Here is a 17,739-nt window from a genome sequence, read left to right as displayed (position 1 = left end):
AAGAAAGCGTATTTCTGTCTGATAGTTGTTTGTTAGTTTCACTAGCCTGGCTTTAGTGGGTAATGATTTCCCTACTTGCTCTGTTCACATGTGTAAACCTGAGACATACTAATTTGTCAAGATAGCAGAGTTCAGAGGTGATTTTCTTGTTTCAGTAATGGCTTAATATATCGAGTGTTTTATAACTTAAGCTCTAAAATCGCTATCACATTCCAATAAGAAAATCAGGCCATATGTTTCTGACAGCTGCTTAGTAGCTTTTGTGAAATAAGTCTGGTGGTTTTTTACTGGACAGGTGTCCCCATCTCAAAAAATACCATTGCCATTGACACCTTTGTTGGCAGCGATAGCTGTAAAACTATGGATGGAATGACTATAGAGATCTAATGCCTTCACAATGACAAAGGTGGTGTTTCAAGGTGAGAATTGAGTCACAGTGGGGTGTTTGAGGGAACCTTGCATTGCCACTGCCTGTTGTATAGCACTTGCTCTATGAATCAGAAAGGAAGGATGGTCTAGTGGTTCGGCACTAGCCTAGGTTTTGGGAGACCCAGATTCAGTCCCTAATCTGCCACAGACTCCATTTGTGACTTGGGTAAGTCATTTACCCTCTCTGTGCCTTAGTTCCCATCTGAACAAGGGAGATAATAGCACTGCCATGCCTCAGAGGGGGGTTGTGATGAAGATAAATACACTAAGGATTGTGAGGCACTTTGAACTCTGCTGATGAAAAGCACTGTATCAGAGTTAGGTGGTATTAGTTTAGTTTATTATAAAGCAAGCATTTGAGTCTAAAAAGCTGTCAGGCAATTATCTTTCAACTAAGACCAAAACCTAGTGTACTTAGAACATAAAAACAACGCCCCCAATAAAAAACACACAACCCCCCTCCACACACATGTATATTTATTCTAATTATACACATACAGGTGTGCATGTACATTTTTTTTTGTAAGGAACAAAGCGGTGGAATAATAAAAAATCACTCCAGCTGAGAATTCCTTTCCATGATTTATCAGTATTTTATTTCTACAAAATGGCTCTTATCTCTCTCCTACATAAACACCAAGTGTCTCAATGATACACAATGGTAATTTGCTAGAATGTGGCCAGATATCACACCTGTAAAAATACTTAGATCCTGCTGAAGATCTAAAAGTGCTTCACAGATGTTAATGAAGCCTGCACCCTTAGACAAGTATTATTTTACCTAGTTTATAAGAAGATAAACTCTACTGTATATTAACCTTATATATAACAGCTGCCATACACATCAGGCACACAGAGTAATACATAAAATATATTGCTCAAAGGAGTGATAAAGGGAACAAATGTAGTCCTAATATCAGAGGGAAAAATTGAATATATATTGCAAATAAGATAGTATTCATCGGATGTTTAATAGTGTCTGAATCGCTGCACTGTACTTGGTATAGCTACATTAGAAACCTCCTGATTATTACAGTCACAAAACAGTAACAAGGTTTCTAGGTACTCCAAGTACTGTCTGTACAGAGGGAGGGGTGGTGGTGTTTCTACAGAGAGGAATCGTACAGAAAACCTGCAGACTTCTCTTTAGAATTTCACTGTGTGACTAAGTCTTTTATTTTAAATTAGTTGACAGAACTGTATTAGCAAAAGAATCACAGGCAGGAGAACCTTCAAGCCCAGGATTTCAGCATCCAAGACTTACCAGATTTGTTTAGGGTTACAGTGAACCAGAAGTTTTCAGGAAAAAATAAAAATGGAATGTAATATTTCTGTATATAATAATCTTCCTGAACTATCTGTGGCAATTTGGCTTTGAATTTGGCCCACTTCCAACTGTAAATCACACAATAGCTGTTTCTGTTATTGTAAAACAGCAGCTTCTAACTTTTTCCATTAAATACTCTGCATGAGTGTCACTTATGGGGGGAAAATATGTATGCTACCGAATCGGCCCTTTTCCCCACATGATAGCTCACCATGACTGATAAAATAATGTACTGAGCTGGCAGCTGCTGCTGTCAGATAACCCAACAATTTCTTTGCAGGCTGTTTCACCACAGAGCTTGTAAGTGACCCCAATTGCTGTCTTATTTAAGAGAAATTATACTTCAGACTGTAATTGTAATGTTTAAAAAGATGCTTTTTCTTGCAACATCAATAAACCTAAATTGAGTTTTAAAAAAACCCCTCAGCATCTGATCTTAAAATAATCCCCTTAAGTGTGTGCTCTAACTGGGTGAGCAAGTTACGATGCAAACCAGATATGACAGCTCCTTGTTGCTGACATTCTGAAAAGGTACGGCGGTGCATAGGTCCTTAATTAAGAATTAAATAGGGTATTACGGCAAGGTTCCAAAATGCAGGAATTAGCCACCCTTTCCCTTGGCCATTGTAACATGCTGTTACTGTGATGCAATCAGAGGACACCTTAGAAGTCCTGTTTCTGCAGAGTCTGGCTTCTCTGCAGGTTGCTTGGGGGGAGCTGAACTTTGCCGTGGAATCTTTCCCATTGCTCTGCTTTCCCTTATTGCACACTCCAAGAGCCTGGGTTTCCTGCAATTACAACAGATCATCTGTGCTAGAGGGCTCTGTTCAGGTTAAGCAGAATCTCTTTCCTGATATCAGTGAAATTACACGCTCACCTGGGAGATATGTAGAAAAAGTCCCACAAGTAATGTTGGCAGACTCTTTTCTTGGAGCGGTCTGGGGAAGCCAGTCCTTTAGAATAACTGAGGTGCATGTGATCAATCTTCTGTGTGCCTTCGTCTGTCCCACCTTGGGATGTGAACTTCCCATCGTACACATTTAAGAAGGGGTGGGGGTTAGTACTTGGATAGGAGACCTAAAGGAGAACCCAGCTTTTTGGAGGCAGTGGTGATGGTGATCCAGTAAGGGGTTCTTGCCTCTGTGTCCATACTATGCTCTGGGTGTGGCTGGAGGGGCCATCTCTTGGATGAGAGAGAAATCTGAGCGCCTAACCCCTTCTGGTTGTTAAAGATCTCAGGGCACCTCTCATTAAAACAGGGGTGTTAACACTGGTGTTTCAGCTGAATGTTTAGTCTTACCAAGGCAGGGGTGAAGAAGGCAGCAGGAGCTCAGGGCTGTTGTTGGGGAGAAGAGAGAATCTGAGTATTCACCTGCAATCTAATGAAGAATATTCAAGTCAAAGTACCAGTCCTTAGTGCAGTAAGGAGACGGGAAACATCTAAAGAACGCAAAACCATTGCAGGAGCAGCTTTCCCTGGAGCCAGAGAAAGAGACTTTAGAAAAGCCAAAGTAGGCCAGCTGCTGCTGCAGAGAACCCATCCGAGCACTTAGATGCCATGAGCTGAATAGCCCATCTGTGCTCACATGCAGGTTCCAGTCTTTGCACTTGGCCTGTGAAGTACTGTGTGGCCAGCCAGGCCCTAACCTCCCATTTGTGGCCTCCTTTAGTTAGAAAGGAAAAGCATCTGCAAAGAATCGTGGACTGGAAAGTTGTGCTTTGGCATGTGCAACAACAGAGTGTCAATTTACAAAAAAATGGAGGGACTGAGTTGCTGAAAGGAGTGATGGTGGAACCATGGAGCCTTTCACTTCCAGGTGCCAGTTCGAATCCAGCTTAGGTCAGTAGAGACCAAGTTGTTACAATCTGATGGCTGTTTGGTGACATATGTGAAACAAGTTGGTGAGTCACAGTCCAGTTCCTAGTGGAGAAGTGTCCACATTGCCAATGCCACTACCAGGACTCACTAATTGGTAGCCTTAGTGGGCATCTCAGCAGAAAGGCCAGGTATGGGTGGCTGCACAGGGCAGTGTCAGCAGAGAGGACAGGAAGTTTAGGATAACTCACTTGTACATTACTGAGGGCACCCATTAATGGGACCAGGTTTACAGAGCCATAAACCTAAACACTCTGAAATCTGTAGTGTATTCAGATCTGAGATTTTGGTTTGGTCCCATCTCTAAGAAAGCAAAGTTTAAAATGACACACTTCAGTTGCACATATGACTTGTTTTTTCCTTGGGCAGTTTATATTCTCTGGAGCTCAGCATGTGAGTATGTGTCAGACTCAATTTCAATGTAATGTCTGAAGCAACAAGAATCAGGGCTGATCTTGTGTCAATTCAATTTCACAACCTCTTAGAATCAATAGTTCCTGTAGCCATTTACCTCCAAATGCCAGACTATCAGGTCAGACTGATGCTTGTAGAGATCACAGCATATCCTTATGAATAGCTTCTACTTTCAGGAATGTCACCCATCTATAACCCAATTTGGGCATGTTTGCTATTCTGGGACACTTCTTTTAAATCTTTGAGCTGTTTGATTTATGTGTCAAATACAAGGAAAATGTCTCATTTTGGTCTTTGAAGGGCAGAGGATGGGTGTTTGTTTGTGACCATTCTAGGCAGTTGCTGCTTGAATTAAAAAGGAATTAACTAATACACATCCAGTCTTTGGGATGAACAGAGGTATAGAAATGAGACATACTAGATTAAAAGACTGCAGCATGTGAGAGAAGTCTGTGCCACAATTCTAATCTAAACTCTCTTCTTATTTGAAGGGATGTGCTTGCAAGCCTTCATAGAAGCTTTCTTTTGCCTGGCTCAGAGAAGATACAAGTCACTCCCACTTCATGAGCAAGTGGCATCATTGATTGATTTCTGTGAATACCATCTAGCCATCCTCGATGAGAAGCGCCTGGTTTGCAGCCGAGGAATAACGGAACGCCGAGCAGCTCTGGTTACCTGTCAGCCAGATGGACTCCACCTCACGGCAGCTACTCATGCGCCTCTCCTGAACCGCATGACTGCTGCCAATAAACTTACAGATTATAGAAATCATCGGTCTTGATGGGCACTATCAAGGAAAAAAGACAATGACAGGGCTGGAAACTGATCCCTGAACACATGCTGCAGGAGGCGAAACACGGGCTCTTGAGTTCTTCCATCTGACAGTCAGTGTAATGTATTACAGCTTTCCCTGATTTATGCTCTTCAGAAGTGACTGTTGCAAACTTCCCCTTCCACGTAATGACTCTCAGTGGAAGTGGCTGTTGTTTATTATTTCCCCAGTGGACATACAAAATAGCTGAAATGACAAACTGCGTCTTTTATTCAGAGTTTATAGAAAATCATTTATGAAGACAAAGGGGAAAAAATGCAACGTTACAATAACTGGCATCATGGGGTTGATCGCACTGACTGAGAGGGGCAACCTCAGAGAAGGAATTTCAGCTCAGTAATGCCTTGGAGAAGCCAATTTCTACAACACGAGCAACATGTTTTTGAGCCGCGCTGTGTGTTCTGGACATTGTTTTGAAACCAAGTAAGGAGATGCAAACTGGCATTTCTAAATTGTGTGCGTTTTTAAAAACTAAAACTCCAAATTATGCATTTGATCACATTTTAGGCTTTGTCTCTCTCTTATGAGGATTTAACTGTATTTTGGTTTGTGTGTATTGATACAGATTTTGTCTGTTGGGTGCCGGCAGCTACATACTGGATTTTTAAAAAAAGTTAATCCTAAAGCGCTGAAATCATAACCACTTTTGAGGTCCAGCTCTTTGCACACAGCCTTTGTTACTCCAACTGCCCTTATAGGTCAAAAGAAAAGGTTAAAATGGCTATCAATCCTACCCACCCGTATACCCCAAACCAGCTCCATTAAGTTCTCTAAATTGATAGGTGGTACTTCAGCAGGACTGCATGCATATGGATTGATGAGCACTGATCCTGCAAAGAGAACTGCAAAGGCTCACCCCAACATTGTTCTCTTTTCAGGGTCAGGGCCTGGGAGCCAGATCTAAAGCCCAGAGAAGTCAGTGGGGCTTAAGTGGCCTCTGGATCAGGCCTAGGTGAGTCACAGTTGTCAGGATCAGATACTAGTTATGATCTTCATGGCCTTGAATGGTTGAGGACCCCGCCACTCAGATCTCCAATTTCCCATGGTCCCAAAACAATTAATAAAAAAATGTGGATTTTTTCCAAGCATTTCATCTTCTGGGACAAGTGTGAGGGCATTCTTGGCTGAAGGCCTCTGTGAGAACCTGAGTTTGAATTCAGAGCACAGCACTCTTCACTCCCACTGGGTTGGGAGCTGAGGGCACTTAGCATCATGTAGAGTTAGGCCCATAGGGCCTGAAAGCAAAGCCTGTTGAAGTCAATGGAAGACTCCCATTAGTTTGGATTAGTCCCTTAGTTAGGCCTTGATGTTAGTATTATGGCAAACCTCTGAATTCATTAAGATCTGGGTCAGGTCCTCAGTGGGTGTAGATTGGTGTAGCTCCATCTGACTGAGAGGCTTTCAGGACATCTGGGCACTGTTACAGCAATAACAAAGAGCAATGCTCCGGGGCCAGATTGCAAATTAAAATGAAGGTAATTCTATTGTTTGGTCCTTTGGAGAGGAAAACAACTAGAATTGTTCATTACGTATAGTGCTTTATTTACTTCATGAGCACTAGCTCTCTGTGCCACTGCATATTACCCTGTAACTATGCTCTGCAGATAGGAGCAATTCCATACTTTGTTTTTTTTTATTTTAATAATTATTTGAACAGCTACTGTACATATTTTCTCTGTACTTGTAGCATGTTCTGGCCAGCATTCAATGCTGTAATTAATATTCTGTCACAGTACAGCACCGAACTGTGCCGAGCTAGTTTTTCAAGTGTCTGTTACTGTAACTAATGGATTTAACAGTAAAAAGCTAGACTAATTGCATTTTGGATTTTTTTGCTATCATTTTTGGACCAGGAATGGTACCTAGAGCTGTACCTTTTCATAGGTCCTCAAATTTCTCTTTAAAAAATATATAGAACAAAGATGTACAAGAGAATACAGTAATCCTTGCTGGATTATGTTACTAGATTTCTTTTTAAACACAATTCTATAGTTTACTCCTGTTTCATAGGAGAGAAGTCGTGGTATCCACTATTCTGCTCTCCCATTGACCTTACTGCGGGCTAGCCTCAGCAAGACTGTGACACTTAGAACTTCAGTACTGTTGACAAGGAACCTTCCATGTATAATTGCAGCTGATGGTAATGCACTTACCCAATGGCTGCAGGAAAAAATCCTTTCTTTTATTCTTTAGAATTCAAGAACCAGGGCTAATTTGAAAGCTGTCCATGCTGTGACCTAGCTAGCATAGTTACAGGACATGAAGGGGAGGAAGTATGGCCTAGTGTTTAAGGCATTCTGGGACTTGAATGGCATGGGTTCAATTCCGTACTCTGCCACTGTCTTTCTCAGAGACCCTGGGCAAGTCAGTTTGTCCGTGCCTCAGTTTCCCATCTGTAATACAGCAATAATAGCACTGTCCTACCTCACAGGGATAATGTGAGGATAAATACAGTAAAGATGGTGAGGTGCTCAGATACTGTGGTGGCGGGTGTTGTACAAGGATCTAAGATGGGACAGGATGGGCCCCGCAAGCAGATCTGTGATAAAATTGCCTATTTTTCAGTAAATTTCAGCAAAATGTTAGTAATTATCTACTAGATTTTATTACAAAAATTGTTGCTACTTGCAAAAAAGATTTTGAATGGTATGTTTTGAAATTAAAATTTCAGCAGTTTTTGCTTTGAAACTTTGATTAAATTTCAGAATTTCAAATTTTGAAATTTGATGTTTCCTCTTTCTAATAGGATTGAGGTAACTCAATAATCAAGCAAAAAAAGGCATTTTAATAGGTGTTTTCATTAAGCTGGTTATGGTTTGGTAAAGAAAGAAAACTGCAAATCTCAGAATTTCCCAAGTGGTATTGTAGCTGTGTGGGTCCCAGGTGATGAGAGACATGGTAGCTGAGATAATAGCTTTTATTGGAAATTGCTCCAGTAAAAGATATTAACTCACCTACCTCATCTCTCAATTGTCAGAGGTAATGAGGTGAATTCATTCCTTCACATGTAGCATGCTAGCAAAAAGCTTGGGCATCAGTTAAGTCCCACTTAAGCCTACATGGGGTTGCAGTGCGTGTAACTAAAGACAGGATTTGACCCACTGTCTTTATTGTGATATTTAATTAAATTCTGTGTGTAGTCTGCATAGCCTATCGTCTCCCAAACACCACAACGAGAACCCTGGGACCCCCATGCTCTTGTCCCCTTAACAGAGGTGAGAGAATGATAATACTTCATTGTCAGACTGATAGTGGTGATCTTTACACTGATATTAGACTACCTCTTGAGGTTTCAGAGTTCTATTAAACATCACGAAGGTCACCATTGTTGGGGTTTTCTCCCAGATGGAGTTCTGTGGTGCTGAACTCCTACACAAGATGTTACACAATGAAATACCGTATGTGATCCTGTACTCCATCGATACCTCAGGGCACCACAGAGGAAGCCTCCTGTTGGGCAACACAAATGGAGAGGGGAGATTGGCTTTTGTATTGACTGCAGTAGAGAATATGTTAGTTTTAGAATAAGAGAAAGAGGCAGGAAGATCTGCACACCCTATTTTAAAGACAAGCAGAATGTCTTGGGAAAATTGTATAACAATATTTGCTTATGGACCAGATGATTTGGGACAGTTTCTCACTCTCTAGGTTTTTATATCACATATTTCACCGTGGTACCTGAGGGCTTCCCAAAATAATATATCCCCTTTTCCTAAATATTTCAGATTTTGCCTTCATGCAATGGGCTGTAACTACATCAGTGGTGTCAGACTGGTTTTTTCTGTCTCCCTTTGGACCTACACATTCTATCCTCTAACCTGCTGTCCTTTAGGATGATGAAAAGCCCAAAAGAGTACAGTATATTTTGATTTCACATGCATTTTAACAGAACAGTTACTGTTTCCAGTTTTAAGGGCATGCAGAAAATCAGATACAGTACTGCAGTGACGGGCATATTAGAAATACCAGAGATTACACAAGATTTTATGGCTCCTCTGAAAATGACCTTTGGGGGTACATTTCCGCAGCAGTGGAGGATTTAGCATCTTGACACCTATTTTAATATAATGGGCTAAATGAATTTACACAAGCAACATTCAGAATTTATGCTCTTGATTGGAAAAAAGCTGTATGCAGCCTATAACTGCCTACTAATGGTAGTCAGTAGCGGTACTGCAGAGTGCAGTAAGAAGACAAACGGAGCCAATTAGAAACAATATGAACTGGACCATGTTAATGTCAGATGGCACCGCACTTTTATCTTCTCACACTTGTCCTCTCCTTTTTTTAAGGGTAAATCTTTTCTCCTGCAATGGCCAGACTGCTTGAAATGTTTTGTGTGTTGTGCAGTGAAGAGTGTAATTTTAGGCTGAAGCCACCATCCTCAGCCTTGTTTAAGTTTCATAAAGATTATTGCAGGATGAAGATAAAATGCCATGCTCCAAGTTTTGGCATCTGTCAAAACAGATGAAGCTGAAAGGATCTTTTTTTCACACTTTCATTATAATATGTTTGAAGACATTCACAAGTTGAAAAATGGTTACTTCTCGTTCTGTGGCATCTGGCATTTGTCTTGCGATTGGCAGTGTGTTACTAGAAAATAGCGTACAGTTTCTCTCATCTTGATTGATGTGCTATACAGACAGTCTTGTATAAGACTTGGATTTGAAATGTTATGAATGTGAGTGCCTTTCCTAGATCTTTCAAGTGGTACAATCTATGCCCTGAAATATCCATTTTTCTCATCTCATAACTGTGCTCCCTGTATCTAGGTGAGATACAAAACTGCAGTTTGTAATAAACTCAGATGAGGGGTCTCTGTATGTTGCCACGCTTTATTGGCTCTGATGGATGTAATAGAGATTTTCAGAGCTTGTATCTATTTCTTGCTTATGTGATATCGCTGATTTGCCTCCCATCTTAAAAGACAAAGAATGCTTTGTAGAATAGTCAACACGTTCAGTCACCTATCACTGGTAACCCAAAGTCCACGTATTTATGCAACTGGGAAACTGCATGACCTGTTATTCCCTGTAGAGAATATATAGAACAGAGCTGTTCTTTGGGCACTTAATGGCAAAGTCACATTCCCGCTCTGCCCCATCCTCCAGTTCTGGCAATTTCTTCTGAATCTTATTTAGAGTCCAAAGCAAAATGAATTTTACATAACCCTTGGGCTAGTGCAGTCTGCACACAAAAAATGACCAGAGAGGTTTAATTCAGGATATGAATGCTGATGTCCTGATGTTAATCAGTAAATCCTGATGGCTCATCCTAGGGAGAAAACCAGTTAGCGACTGGTACTTGGATGTATTTTATTAGACTGGTTACCACTGAAATCTTTCCACTCATTCATGGAAACATCATATGGAAAAATCAAGCCCGTGTTCATCACTGTCTGACCTTGTTCCATGTTTCATCACTAGCAATTGTTATGTCTGTTGGACAGTGACCATTCAGCCTCCAGGTATATCTGTTGTCTGTTTTCTTTTCCACCACATGTTCTCTCTTTGTTCTGCCTAATTCCATGGCTCTATTTTCCAGCTTGCCCACGCACACAGCAAATTGATGCTTTTATTAGCGATTTCTGTTAATTTGGCACCATGTTGAATCTATTAGTGTCATTTCTTATGTTGCTATGGAGCTTCTACTAGAATGTGACTGTCTCCTTAGTTGATTATAAAGATGAAAACTTCCTGCTCCATCTTCTTGGTAGCAGGGTTATAGCAAGGTCCCAGAGGGCCCGGGTGCAAGAATATGTTAGGGTCCCTGTTCCCGATTCCAAAATCCACCCCCTCCAGCCCAGCCACAGCTCCAATTCAGCCCCTGCTTAGCTTCCCTCACAGCCCTCCTTCAGATCCCCCCATACCCCTGCAGTTCTGAGCCCCACCAGCTCTCTCTCAACCCCCCTCCAGCCTCCATCAGTCCAGCCCCCAACTCCCCCAGCCCTGATCCAATCACTCCTCCTGCCCCCTACTTCACCGATCCACCTCTCACCCTCATTTCAGGCCCCCACAAGTCTTCCCCCCAGGTCCCTCCTTTGTCTGCTCCAGCTCCACTCCAGCCCCCTACTCCACCCATCCCCCCAGCTCTGATCCAGAACCCCCCAAGCGCCACTCCAACTCCCTTCCCCCATCCTCCACAGCTCCAGTCCAGCCTCCCACCTCAGCCAGTTCCGCCTCAAAATGGCCAATGCTTTTACCTGGGGCTCCATGTCTAGAAGTGGGGGGCACATCTCCCATATCCGCCCCTTCTCCCCCTCATGCCTTCTCTGTGCATCTTTGCCGACTGCTCACGCTTGAGGTTGCCCTAGCTGGAGGGCCCCCAATCCCAGCTGCCTCCCTGTCCCGGGACCCGCTCTCCTCCGGCAGCCCCTTTCCACTGTGGTGTGGCGCGGCTGAACTTCTGCCAGTGGCATGAATAGGGATACATGTATGCAGCTAGATCTGAGCGCCCCCGTATCCTTGTGGGCCCTGGTGCAGCTGAACCATTTGCACCGATGTAGCTACGTCCCAGCTTGGTAAGCTGTCATCCATCCCATCGCACTGCACAGCTGTTGATTAGATGATTGAGCTTTGCTGTGGCTTTATTCAGTTAGCGCAAGCCCTTCAAGCCGAGAGCTGGACTCCTCTGCTACCTTTCTGCTCATTAACACAAAACCCGATCAGTTGTCCAGAGCAGATGAGCTCATGGAGCGTCTCTGTCTTTTCCTGTCTTTAGACTATAGTGCTGTGCTTTCCAGGGGGTGGGCTTTCTTAGAGCTTCATTGCACAGGAGTGCAGACGTCCTCATTAAATCCAATCCTGCCTTAATGGAGAGAGAGCAACCTCCCAGCCGACCCAAATGATGCCAAGTTGTAACTGTCCTTGGTGCCGCTACTGACCGGAGCTGTACGATTTGCAGGCTCTTGTTCTCACACCACATGCATTTTTTCCACCCAGTGAGAATGGCTTTGGTTTTTTAACCTTTGAAAGTGGATATCTTCATGGTTATAACTAACATAAGGGATAAAATAAATCAAATCTAATCTAATCTTTTCAGCTAATGTCTTGAATCAAATTTACAGAAGGGACCTCTCAGTAAATGGCACCACACAATTTCTTTTAAATCTACAGAGCTACAGTTGAAAGGTAGAGTAGATGCATTAAAATGCCATCTACACTTCACCCTGCAACCAGATATGTTGTTAGATTTCTACCAAAATCCGATTGGCTTTCTGTCTAGTCTTGCCTTGAATAACGCCAGCCTGGGAGATTCCTTGGCAGATAGTTTTTTAAGGATAAGATATTAGCCGAGGCAGTAAACACAGTGCTGCTCTCTATTCTTTTAAAAGAATTGTAATAATAGTGTATTTTAGTTATCATAAACACACATCAGAGTGTATGGCATTATATTCCAGAGCCGAGCCGAATATCCTGATTTAATACATAAAGTAAGTGAGCGACTTGGAAACGTCATAAAATCCAGAAATAATTTGAGTTTAATTGAAGCATCTTAGTGTAGAAGTTGTTTTCAAGTTGGCTAAGGATGCTGTCTCATCGTTCATCTCTGTCAGACAGTGCTGCTGTTTCGAATAACGCCCAGCTTGGTGGGCTTGGAGTGCTGTTGTTGCTCTGACAACTTGTGCTGTTTGGAAGCTGTAAAGTTCTTGACTACAAACACCCGTACTGAGAGCCAGGCGTTCTCCTTCGAGCAGACGCAGCTGTGTCTCCCAGTTAGGTGTGTACGCATCGCGCGCGCTGGAGCCGGAGAATTTTGCCTAGAAGTGCTCACAGAGGTAAAGAGCTGCTCCAGGCCATACTCCCTCCCCTGGCTGTATGAGGCAGCACCACCCCAACCCCCCCTCCCTTCCTCCGCACTGAATGCCCACAAGATGAGACTCTGGTGCAGAGGGGACGAAGGCTGGGCACAGGGACGGCTCTAGGCACCAGCAAACCAAGCACGTGCTTGGGGCGGCACATTTTCAAGGGCGGCATTCAGGCTGTCTTTTTTTGCTTTGGGAGGCAAAAGCCTAGAGCTGGCCCTGGGTGGGTAATGGAATATACGTTTGCATCACAGCTCGAAGAACCACAGTTACAATAAGTAACCATTTCTCCTGAGTATTGTGGTGAAAGTTCTGGAGCCCTCTTCTCCCTGGCCTTTAAAGGCTGCTTGGCAATGGCTGTGCTTTCGGTGCTGGCCCCTAAAGGGTGTGGTACGGCTGGTATACAGGCTGTCTACAGCTATAAAGCAAAATCTCATCTTTAACTCTCAGTGTGAAACTACCTTTGATTTCGCTGAGCGCATCTGAGGGCAGAGTTGAGCCGAGGGAGCTGATTATCTTGTTGCTTTGAAAACAAATTGGAAATGGTACTGATGCAATTCTGTCTTTCATTTACGTTTCTAACACTGAGAACCACTTGATAGAAAGTGAACACAAAAAGAGGTGTTCTGCTCTGGCCGACAGAGACACCACCAAATAGTTATTGCTTATGGAGCATGACACATCCAGGACACTTCATCAAATGCATGAGGCCAAGGTACATGCCCCTCCCACACACACAGTTTTACAGACTAATCGCTGACATAATTCTATTGCAAATACTGTAATGGAAATAGAGTCCAGCAAAATGTTTGGCTTCATTGAGTCAATCGGTCCAAATGCTGCAGCAATGGGCCTCTAATAATGAATGCAAATATTTGTGCCATCTTAAGGTCATCAGCAGAGATTAAAGTAATTGACATATTGGTGTAGTGTGGAGTCGAGAGAACTCAGCACGTGTCTCTGAACACGATTGTGGGCTGTGGCGTTACAGGTGGCAACAACAGCCAGAACATTTGTTGCAGGCTATGGAAGGAGAGGGGAATTTCTGAAGAGTGCTGCAGCCCTTGTGCCTCTGTTACCTGTTCATAGCTTCTCCCCACCAAGTCAATAGTCCCAGTCTCTGGCGGGCAGGCGGCAGTGTGTCTGTATGCAGCAGGGGCTGAAAATCAAAAGGGCACAACCTGGCAATGAAGTTGTGCTGAGCCTTCTCCTTTATGGTTCAGGAGGCCAGGCAGGGAACAGAAGAGGGCCAGAACCTCTCCGCCTTTGCAGTTGTCATGCTTGGCACTGCCAGTGACACATACTAAAACGTTTGCATTTATTAACCCAAGTGTAAACTGCGGGGACCTGAATCCGTTCAGAATGATCACTTACCAATTAAAACCTACAGTGTTATTTGCTCTCCTCACTTGGTCCTGAAACAGTAAATGTCACTATTGTTTGTTCCACTGGATTTGTAAAATGCGGCACTTTATTGCTGTGGATAGTTTGAGCTATTTAAGATAGAGATTCTGTTATTGTATAGAGAGTTACGTGCTATATTTTATCATTGATATGAATGAATCATTGAATGTTTAATGCTTTAATTTTTCTGAAGTAGGAAACAGGTTTTTTTTAAAGATTTGTGTAATGTACATCGATTATGAATCATTGCTGAGATACATTTTTGGGTAATGATCTATATATTACATATTTAGGAGCCATCATTTAGAAGGCCTGGTACAAGGGAGCCAGCTATAAAAGCAGCAGGCATGTCATCATGCGCATATTTCAGCGTGGATGGAGGGAGAGGGAGGGTGGGAAATGACATGTCAGAGAGAGATGTGACATAGGTTTAAGCAGTTATTTATTCAATCTCCTAATGTGGAGATTAAAGATCACCAAAGCCCTTTAAACCACTAAACAAAATACACCCACAAGAGGAATCAATAGCAGAAAAAGTGGATTTCAGATTCTTGACTCCAAAGTTACTTCTGTTTAGTTTCTTCTCCTCAAGGTCCCATAGCACAGTGAGAAGAAAAGAGGTGAGTACCATATAATCCCAGGCTATGCTGTCTCCATTCAGCTGTGTTTCACTTTCACCTCACAAAGGAGTGACAATTCTTATGGTGCATGTACTGTGCTAGAGAACTACAAACCCCAGCATGCTTTGCAAGCGAGCTACAATTCCTATCTTTCCATGGGATAAAATTAGCTATATAAGAAACACCTGGGTACTCCCTTCTCCCTGTATCTCTTGCTGTGTCAGTGGATTTGCTTCCAAGCTGAACAGAGGCCACAAGCCTTCTACTAGGATACATGCCTGTGAGTAGCTGATCTCTTCCAACTACCCTGCCCAGAGCAATGGCATAGGAGCTCCCAAACCAGTAAGTAGCAGCATATGCTGTATTTACATGTTTGTATTTGCGTGGGCATGGCTTTGCTGCTGTCCTACCGTACAGTATAACTAAGTAACCATCATCCATTGCTACCCTTCTTGGGGGTGATAGCATATTTTAATATTGGGATGCTAGGGCAAACATGACTGTCAAAATCAATAACAAGTTTAACAGGTAAACTAAACAGTCATGGGAGTTGGAAACAGCCCTTTATACAGGTTAGGGCCACCCAGGAAAACACTAGTAGGAAGGCCTTGGGATTCCCCAGTTCAGACTGGTTCCATGTCCTCTCATCCGCAGTAAGAAGGCTGCTTAGTAGCTGTGTTGTCTGCAACCCAGCCACCATACCCCCCCGTGCTTTGTGCGTCCCCTTACCGACCTGTGTGCAGCGCTGGGCTGCTTGTATGGCAAACACTCACTCAAACCCTAATCACTTAAAAACAATCACTCACTTTTGTTGATTATGAGGCAAACAATCTGTTGATGCTTTTTTCAAGTAAGGGTGAATTCTTCATTTACAAACATAATGGCCTTCACACATGCTTTTAACTTATACATTTGCTGATGTATAGTCAAGAAAGACATTTGATAAGACTGCTGTCCGAGAGTGGGACTCCAGATCAACTGGTGTTTGAATAGTGAGGCCGCATTAGAAAGAAGCCCTTATTATGCAAAGAGGACTGTAATGTTTCTGGGGTTTGATTCCTTTTAGTTGCTGGGCCAGGGATTGAAGAATTTCAGGGTATTAGTGCACTGCTCATTGAAGTCAGGTGTTTATCAGTTGGAAATTAGCTTGCCTTGATCAGCTGTGACCATGTGCTTGGCAGTGAGGAAAGACCCATCCCAGAACATTCTCTCCTCTGTTGTGATGCTGCTGAATTCGGAGGAGCAGGTGGATTGAATGTAATTTTTGGCTGGGGACTGTGCCATGAGTGTTCAGAGTAAGGCAAATCTGGCCTATTGGCCCCATTGCCAAGACGGGTCTGGGTGTACAAGCCAATTATCAGAAGGTGAAAGCAACCACATAGACTTCTTGAGTAGATTTTGAACAGCAATATGGAAGTGAACGAATGTACCTTCTAAATGAATTAAAGTCCTCTTTCGTTAACTGATGTGTTTATTCACTGTTGCACCAGTTTTCTTCTTTACAAAACACTCTTTGAAACTGTATAGGAAGGAGTGGGATTGAAATTAACTTGAAACAGTGGCAGCGACTTACCAAGCCATTTGTCTGTCCCTATTTCAGTGGGACTGTGGCCACTTTCCTCAGCCACTGTCAGCCTCCTCCTAGCCTGAAGCCCTGGGCGCCAGCCTGGTTCTGGCCGTGCAGCATTCGCTATCGCTTTGAATTCCCTGCCTTTTCGGTTGGTTTCATCTTAAAAATGTAAACAAGCCATAAAAGAAGAACCCCTTACTTGTGTAAGGCAGATTTTTAAGTACCATTTTAGGAGTTTTTATAAAACACAGACTGTAACCAGTTGATCTTAATGAACTGATCACCGGGATACTTATCCAAGTGCTGTTAAAACACACCACTCAGGGAACTTTTAAATGGACCTTATGAAATCAGTATATAGTAGGTACAGCCTGCCATGTAAATGTGCACTGAAGATCCTGTGTAAAAACTCTTAACTTAACCAATAGACTTTCTTGGTTTCTTTGCAGCCATCAAAACCTATTCCATAAATATCTATGAGAAGTATTTTAAAATGCAGCTTATTTTTAACGCCAATAGATGGAACTTTTCGAAAGCTTTTTTATGGTCTTACCTAGCAAATCTGTATTTAGTGACATCTTTAAAAGCCGAATTGGATTCTATTCCAGCTAGGTTCTTATACTGCACTCACCACTGTAGTATCCGAAGACCTGACATGCCCCGGTCACATAGGAAATCTGTGGTAGAATCAGGACTGGAAGCCATTCTGTTAATGCAAAGATTTGCCTTAATTAACAGGGGAATCCAAAGAGCTAAGTTCTGTCCTGATAAATGCATGCAATTCCCACTGATGTCAAGAGGCCATCATGAGGTGGATATGATAGAGGTCTATAAAATCATGACTGGTCTGGAAAAAGTAAATAAGGAAGTGTAATTTACTCCTGCACGTAACACAAGAAGTAGGTTCACCAAATGAAATTAATAAGCATCAGGTTTAAAACAAACAAAAGGAAGTATTTCTTCATGCAACGTACAATCAACCTGTGGCACTCATTGCCATGAGATGTTGTGAAGGCCAAGATTATAACAGGGTTAAAAAAAGAGCTAGATAAATTCATGGAGGATCGGTCCATCAATAGCTATTAGCCAGCATAGGCAGGGATGGTGTCCCTAGCCTCTGTTTGCCAGAAGCTGGGAATGGGTGACAGAGGATGGATCACTTGATGATTACCTGTTCTGTTCATTCCCTCTGAAGCACCTGGCATTGGCCACTGTCGGAAGACAGGATATAGGGCTAGGTGGAACTTTGGTCTGATCCATTATGGCCGTTCTTATGGGGTGGAAGCAATCGCAGGTGTGTGCAGATATGGAGAAAATTCAGCAGCGTGCAGAAAGTCAGCACAAGATCTGTGCACCACTTGCATCCCACTGAGCCTCTGGTGGCTCTGTGTATGGGGTAGCAGAATCTGGGCCCAAAAAGGAATTCTTCAGAACAATAGCTCTGCTACACTGCTCTAGGCCTG

At 42.9% G+C, this 17,739-nt stretch overlaps 1 protein-coding gene across 15 annotated transcripts in view; it reads left to right on the top strand.

Annotated features, from left to right (window-relative positions):
* The window catches only part of TTLL11 (tubulin tyrosine ligase like 11), a 210,164-nt gene that overhangs the window by 143,984 nt on the left and 48,441 nt on the right, over positions 1 to 17,739 (top strand). For 14 of the 15 annotated variants that reach the window (XM_065572107.1, XM_065572108.1, XM_042854405.2 and 11 more), the window contains one exon: positions 4,538 to 9,698. The exons of the other annotated variant lie outside the window; for it this stretch is intronic. In XM_065572107.1, the coding sequence (XP_065428179.1) occupies positions 4,538 to 4,827 (290 nt within the window). In that variant the 3' untranslated portion in view covers positions 4,828 to 9,698. Of the gene's footprint in view, positions 1 to 4,537; positions 9,699 to 17,739 lie in introns of those variants that run through there. 15 annotated transcript variants of the gene reach the window in all.

The sequence above is a fragment of the Chrysemys picta genome, chromosome 18, assembly GCF_011386835.1.
Source record: "Chrysemys picta bellii isolate R12L10 chromosome 18, ASM1138683v2, whole genome shotgun sequence".
Classification (NCBI taxonomy): domain Eukaryota; kingdom Metazoa; phylum Chordata; order Testudines; family Emydidae; genus Chrysemys; species Chrysemys picta.
This window is presented reverse-complemented; position numbering and strand designations above follow the sequence as displayed.